We start from the raw sequence: 7,425 nt of genomic DNA, 5'->3' as shown, positions 1-7,425 counted from the left end.
ACTACATGTAATCTTTTTGCACCTTACAACACTTGGTCAATCCAAAGAATAATTATCATAAAAGTTAGGGCTGAAAAAAACCTTAAATTCAGCTGGCCTTTGGACAGTACCCTCTTTCTGCCTGCTTAGGACCATTGTACAAAGGAGATTCTGACTCAAACTACAATCCCGGACAAAAGTCCTTGGGATAGTACTGCAATATTCATATTTTTCTGTAGCCTGAAATTCAGGCTAATTTTTCTGGTATTTGTCGGTTCCCTCTTAAAACAGTGCATCCTTTTCGAAATTTTCTTGCAGATCTCCCTCCCCCCACCCTATACAAAGTTAAAACTCGGAAAAAATTCTGGATACACGCATCCAATATTGTTTGTGGGGTGAGGGGCGTGGGGTTGGACCTGCGTGAATTGGAAAATGCCTCAAAAAGGCAAAAGTGTCCCAAGACTTTTTTCCATGATTGTAGTTTACTTGGGGGTGAAGAGGAATAACCAGGTGATTATTGCTACACAATTTTTTCTTAAAAATTTCCACCCCCTTAAAAATCAAAATTTTTTGCCATTATTCCAACAGAAAAATTTTTTGTTATTGCATCGTTCCACCCCCAAAATGGGCATTATTTCAATTTGAAAAATTCTGTCTTTCTTTTTCTATCATTGTTCTCCAGCCCAGTTTGACTTAAAAACTATCTATTGGTAGTTAGTAAAATCCAACTAGTGGTCTATTATCAATGCTGCATTCTGATTGGTTGAGCAACTACTAGGCTATATGTTATAGCCTACTTGTGGTGAAAAGCGTGCACTTTTTGGTGGCAAAAAAGGATTAAAGTCTAGCTTTAACTAGCTAAAATTTTTTTATTCTCAATATTTTTGACCAACTAGTTGGATTTTACTAAAACAATTATTCCTCTCGCACTCATGGCCTCTGAGTCAAAAGCCCATTTGACCTTCTGCCTCATGGGCTATTGATTCAGAGCCCATTCGGGCTCGAGGAATAATTGTTAATAACCAAAGGTTAGGAAAGTGCAGGCGAGTTTTAGGATTCTGATCAAAGTCAAATCACTCTCGCTTCAATGCTGGTTTGTTAAGCATGTTTCACGTGATAGAAGGTCAAAACGTGTATGATTAGATTGCATTCTATGCATTTCATAATACTTAGTGGAAGTGAAAATGAGTGCTGGCTACATTACATAATAGTATGTACATGTATATATGGGCCAAGCATTTGTAATAGCAACCTTGATTCTATGTAGTTTTTTTGTTTATTGTCATTATCATTATCATGCATAATCAGTGTTCTCCTTATCTTAGCGCCTGAAGCAACACTTCTTACCGCCTGAAGCAACGGCCTGAAGGTTTACTAAAGTGAAATAAGTACTTTAAAAAAATATACTTTTAAAATACTAGGTTATGACCTGATCCAATTCCTACTTGCCACAAGGAAATGAATGAATATATGGAAAAGTACTAAAGTATACACAGCTTTTCTTTTTTATGGGCCACGCATTTTGGAAGGAGAACATTGAAGAAAGAGTAAAATTATTGGAATCAATCGTTTAAATTGTTGTGTAAAGGTAACAACGGCCGATTTGCATAAAATAAGTCAGAAAATGAAGGAATGACGTTCAGAGTACTGATTAGCTGCTAAATTTCCCAGCAAGGGCGGGGTCATGTCCCGCACTCCACTACTCCCCTGCCCCCTAGAAACGTTCACCTCTGGTGCATATTTTTTGCCTTACGGGCTATGAGTGGTCCCTTTTCTGCTGAGCTAAAATTGAGGGAGAACATTATTATTATTATTATTATTATTATTATTATTATTATTATTATTATTATTATTATTATTATTATTATTATTATTATGAGTATTACTACAATCACAGACAAAATTAGTTGGGAAGGTTGTACAACTTAACAGTAGTCCGTTTTAATCCTGAAAAAACAGAGTTTTCTCTTTTGCTAAATATCCCCCGTCCCCCCTATTCATTGTCGGGATATAACAGAACAATTGCGCGCACAAACATTAACGTTTTGATCAACATTGGGCCAGGGGTGGGGGGAGGAAGAAAAAGAAGAGGTAAAAAAGGCAACCTTCCCAACACTTTTGACGATGATTGTAGGAGAATAGGAAATCAACTTTAAACGCATATAAAACTTGTCGCATTTAACATTTGGTTGAGATATCTCGCCCTGGAACTGTGCTGATAATGCACTTTCCAAACTATATAAAAAATATAATAAAGGTTATATTTCGGTAAAATCATAAATACATGTAGGAGAATTTTGCATCTGACGTGCGTGACATTTCATAGCGTGACCACAAAATCCACTGGGTGAAAACGCTTTCTTCTAAGAACGCCAGAAGAAAACATTTAAGGCCTTTAATTTTCCTCATGAAGCAAGAGGACGTTTCCTTCGCGTGGACTATGTAGAAGGAATGGCCACAGCTGGTCTGTTTCACCAGATTTCGCGAGAAGTCATGAGGGTATTTTTAAGTAAGAAAATACTGTACGATTGCTGTCGTTGTCATGTATACATGCATCTTTTTCATCAGCGGCATTATTCCTGGTTAACTTTTGTTGTTTCCTATCAGAGAAATATTTTGAAAGATGTTACAAATACAAATGGCATAAAGGCTGCCACAATAAAGTTTTTTTTTTCATTCCGGCGGTGTTAAACTATCCTAGAAAAACATGAAATTTGTAGTTGTGAGGGAGGAGTGAGATAAGTGCTGAATTAAAATCTTCTAGACTTTATTTTCGTAAGGCCTGAAAGTAATACGGAACCTCTATAAAAGAAATTATTCAGCCATGTTCAGAGTTTATATAAAAATTGCTGTGCTAGCGTCGCCTGTCAATCATTCAGATAATTTGAGAACAGTAAACAACATGGGTTTCCACATTACTCCACCACATTACTCCATAAGAAAATGCGAAATATATGCACAATGAACCAACTTTCAAACAAGAAAAGGGCACAAACATGTAAACCATGTAAGAATATGGACAGCTTTTGTCGCATTTATCTACGGGGATAAATTTAACAACTGTTTCCCAACATTACTCCATTTAAACAGTGCCCCATAAAGGTCAATTAGCAAAGTTAGTTTAATTTTAACGCTATCCATGGAGTAATGTCGTATTTTACTTAGAATTAAGCTAAAATGTCTATTTAAATTCGTTTGGTTAAGTCCTTGCAAAGCCCCCAACAAGTCCATTAGGCTATCTTGTCGTTAGCGCTACTATAAAGGAATTATTTTCGGCTACGAAAATGGAGTAATGTGGTGTGTGATGACTTTGCGTGTGTTATCCTTTTTAATTAGGTTAACGAAGACAATAGACGCCTTAATCTAAATCAAGAGCGTACTATGTTCTCGTTTTCTGAAACCAGTTTCGAAAAGCAGTGCCACAAGGGCTTAACTAGAGTTATTCAGCTAGAGAAAGTAGCCTCTAGAATTCAGCAAATTTCCACTCAGCCTCATAGTTTGCTCGCGTGGCAAATGGCATGTGCTGAATGTTGTAAAGAATGGGGGAGCTGCTAAGGAATATGTCAGCTGCAATGTAGCGATCCGAATGATTTTTTGGGGAACTGGTGAACGCACTATATCTTGCTTTAACATTTAAAGCATATCAGCCTATGCTATAGTCAATAGCTTTCACCGAAAATAATCTTGCACTTGTATTTTGGCCCTCTTCCTGTGCCCCATAAAGAGCAATAGTTGTGCTTACCGGGTTGCAAAACATGCCGAATATAAACAGGCGTGTGCCCCAAAAATTGTCTTAACAAGGTACGGCAAATATTTTTTTTCAACAGAGTACTGTTTACGAGTGTTTTTTGAAGACGTTTCTACTGACAAAAAGTCGTCGATTTTTGACCTTTTACTGCCACACCCAGAATTTTCAGACAATCACAGACAAAATTAGTTGGGAAGGTTGTACAACTTAACAGTAGTCCGTTTTAATCCTGAAAAAACAGAGTTTTCTCTTTTGCTAAATATCCCCCGTCCCCCCTATTCAATGTTGGGATATAACAGAACAATTGCGCGCACAAACATTAACGTTTTGATCAACATTGGGCCAGGGGTGGGGGGAGGAAGAAAAAGAAGAGGTAAAAAAGGCAACCTTCCCAACACTTTTGACGATGATTGTAGCTTATTTATTTATCAGTGTTTTACTATCCTTTTTTTAGATGCCCCCCAGACAGTCACTGTAACACCCAATCCAGCAGCAGTCGTCAAGCTGTCACAGAGTATAACACTAGACTGTACGGCTGATGGTTATCCTGTTCCAACCCTCTCTTGGCAATTTAACGGAGCGTTTTTAAGTGGAGCTACACAAAAGACTTATGCTTTGAATAATGCAAAAGTTGAAGATGCTGGTAACTATTCATGCGAGGCGAGCAACTTTCGGGGCAAGAAAAAAGCTTTTCGAGTGGTAAATGTGGAATGTAAGTACAATGGAACAGCAGTGTATGTGCACAAAATTATGTTACTTAAAACAGTCGAACCTCCATATGCGACCACCTCTTGTTAAGCGACAACCTTCCTTCCCCCCCCCCCCCCCCCCCACACACACACCCCAATCCAAACACCAAAATTTTCCCAGTCAAAGCGCTACAGTGCAGGCCGAGGGTGATTGCCATTATGCCAAAATTTCCGGAAATTTCGGTGCAAACGTAAATGGAACGGTTTGGCCCAGGTGGAAATTTTCCGGTCAAAGTAGTCCACCTCCAGAAGTGGTCCTCCTTGACTTGTCGGTCCGGACCGACCAAAAATTGCCGTTCCGTTTTCAGAAATTGTCGTTTCCAGTCCCGCTCCAGCTCGTCACTACACACACTAGTCAAAATGGCGGATAGTTCAGATGTAAGTGTTTACGAGTGCAGCGTGTGTATGTAAGCTTCAGACGCAAGACCTAAACTTTGTCCTTATGCACAGTTGCACACAAGGCTATGGTAGAGCAACGCGCCTTAATTTGTTTTTTGTTCTGGTTTTCATCAGTTTTTAAAGACAAATATATTACGGGCTTCTCCGAATGTTGACGATGTTTTCCCACGTTTTTCTCTTAGCAGTATATGACCCTAGCCCTTACGACCATACCCAACAATCAATTCGGTCGGAGGTTTGGTTCCGACGCGTTCCATTTTCCCTTAATAATATAGTCTGAGTGGTCTCTAACCGGTTGGTCCAGTATAATAGAAAGCACCCCAGAACTAAGTGAACAACGCAAATTAAAAGAAAGACTGTGAACAACGCAGACAGGAAACTGACGCAATGGACGCGTCACCTGGAACGAGAGTACGCGTCTACGCTGACGAGTGTCTACGTCATGAAAAGATTTTTCTTTGTATAAATTCACTGTGACAGCTTTGCTTTTTGGGGGAATTGTTGTGAAAAACAAAGCAAATCCTCGGGTATAAAAAAGCTTGGTAGTCACTCATTCTAAGGAACTTTTCATGAGGCAATTTGACCATGATTAATCGAGATAAATTTGGCGACGTGGAGGGTTTTCGTTTGTAAAATAATCATTTGGCATCCTAGGTCTTAAATGTACAGTAAAAAAACCCCACATTACAGCCACCCTCGGTAAAACGGTCACCTCGTTTTTAGGGCCACTTTGTTTTGGCCGCCTGGCAAAACGGCCATATATTTTCTTGAAAAAAAAAACGCTTGTTAATACGGCCTAATCTTTTTGGCCCATTGGTGATCGTATATTAACGGGGTTCCACTGTAATTGTAATTCTACAAATGCATGTTCTTACTCCTGAAGAAATATCAGAATTAGAACCTCTTGTTAACGACCACCTATTCCAAGCGACTCACGACCACCTTTTGGCCTGATAACTTCAAGGTTCAGGTGCAGTTCACGTTTGAACCGCAGGAAGGGCTTCCAGCGGTAAGTGATTAACGGCAAGGTTTTTTACCACAAAAAATTGTACAGCCTGGCGTTTAGAGGTATGAACTAGCTTTTTATATCCGTTTGCGATGTGTTTGTTGGATTTTTCATCTCGAATCAATGAATTATTGCTGATTTTTGGGCGATTAAAGTGACGCGCTTCGATTTGATGAAAATGACATGGTGGCCCTAAACAATGAACGCGTAGTTCAAATTGATTTTATATTCCTTCCTGCCGTACTAACAAAAGAAAGTATTCTGTTCCAATCCAGAATTAAATTTTTTTTTCTTTCTTGTTACTGAATTCATAACTTAACTCAGTCTCTGTTTAGTTCCTATTTTTAACGTATCACTCCGCGAATTTCATTTTATTTTGCTTATTTCTTTGAGACTGGGGAGCCCAGGCTTCATAAGCCTTCTGGTTTCTTCTGGGCTCCCTTGCAACCTTACAATTCCTTTATGAATTCTTGTATTGTATTATATTTTGGCTAAAGAAAAATGAACTGAACTGAACTGAACTGAATGCCTTGCTAAAGTTTGAAATCTCGGCAACGCGAAACTGCAAACGCGTAACTGCAAACTGCGGTTTGCGGTTTGACTGATGCTAAAGGTCTCTATTAACTTAGAAATTACATAAGATAAATACTCCTACAAAAAAGGGATGTGTCGGGACCTCTTCTTGAAAAGGAATAACCGTAAGGTTTGATTATCTGTCGCTCTAAGTAATTTGTGGACAGAATCCTGTGGTCTCACCACTCAAATCAAACCTCTTTTTCTGAATTTTTGGGCAGTAATTAGGGTCATTTATTTCGTAGGATTTTACTGTTTATACTACTACATGAGAAATTTCTACAATTTGATCGGCTTAGAGCAGTGGTATTTCAGCTTAATTTGAAATACCTACTTGTAAAAATTACAAACCTTTTGCAGGTAGTAGAATAAACGAATAATAGCATGATTTGTAGATGATAGTTGGCACAAACATCACCTGTGATATTTCGAAGTTGTCTCAAATTTTACTCGCCTAACGGCTTGTGAAATTACATATAACAATTTCAAAATATCACTCGTGGTATTTATATACGAACTGTTTGATTGGTTACCATACTGTAGGAGTGAAATGGGGTTTTCTTTTAAGAGTGTGTAGATTGATTTTATTGTAATCCATTTGGTATTTATTTCGTCTCAGATGCTCCCACAGCAACTACTTTTACAACTGGAACTCCAAACAATGCTGTAGTAGAAGGAACAGCAGCAACCCTTACATGCAGTGCAAATGGATATCCAGCTCCAGAATATACCCTAAAACGTGGAAACACAGTACTTGTCCGGAACTCTGCGACAGGAACATATGACATCAGTAACGTACAGCTTAATACTCACGATGGTCAAGTGTATTCTTGTGAGCCAAGCAATGCAGAAGGAAGTGGACCACCACAAAGCCTCACTCTCACTGTACATGGTAAGTTCAAGCCGCTACATCTTGGAGTATCCACATACAAATTCTCCACACTGGCCTCCTTACATTTCTTTCCAGAATT

General features: G+C 38.7%; 2 protein-coding genes across 4 annotated transcripts in view; both read left to right on the top strand.

Annotated features, from left to right (window-relative positions):
* The window catches only part of LOC140949610 (vascular cell adhesion protein 1-like), a 37,927-nt gene that overhangs the window by 30,480 nt on the left and 22 nt on the right, over positions 1 to 7,425 (top strand). The window contains exons 8-9 of the mRNA XM_073398768.1: positions 4,182 to 4,439; positions 7,074 to 7,425. The exon at positions 7,074 to 7,425 is cut by the window's right edge and continues 22 nt beyond it. Coding sequence (XP_073254869.1) covers positions 4,182 to 4,439; positions 7,074 to 7,425 — 610 coding nt within the window. The remainder of the gene's footprint in view (positions 1 to 4,181; positions 4,440 to 7,073) is intronic.
* The window catches only part of LOC140951137 (protogenin B-like), a 31,756-nt gene continuing 28,518 nt past the window's right edge, over positions 4,188 to 7,425 (top strand). For 2 of the 3 annotated variants that reach the window (XM_073400353.1, XM_073400351.1), the window contains exon 1: positions 7,220 to 7,346. The gene's annotated coding sequence lies outside the window, so the exon portion shown is untranslated. Of the gene's footprint in view, positions 4,440 to 7,073; positions 7,347 to 7,425 lie in introns of those variants that run through there. The other variant, XM_073400352.1, reaches the window with a different exon arrangement.

This window comes from Porites lutea, chromosome 10 (genome assembly GCF_958299795.1).
Source record: "Porites lutea chromosome 10, jaPorLute2.1, whole genome shotgun sequence".
Lineage (NCBI taxonomy): Eukaryota > Metazoa > Cnidaria > Anthozoa > Scleractinia > Poritidae > Porites > Porites lutea.
Note: the sequence above shows the minus strand (reverse complement) of the source record. Positions and strands in the feature narration are given on the sequence as shown.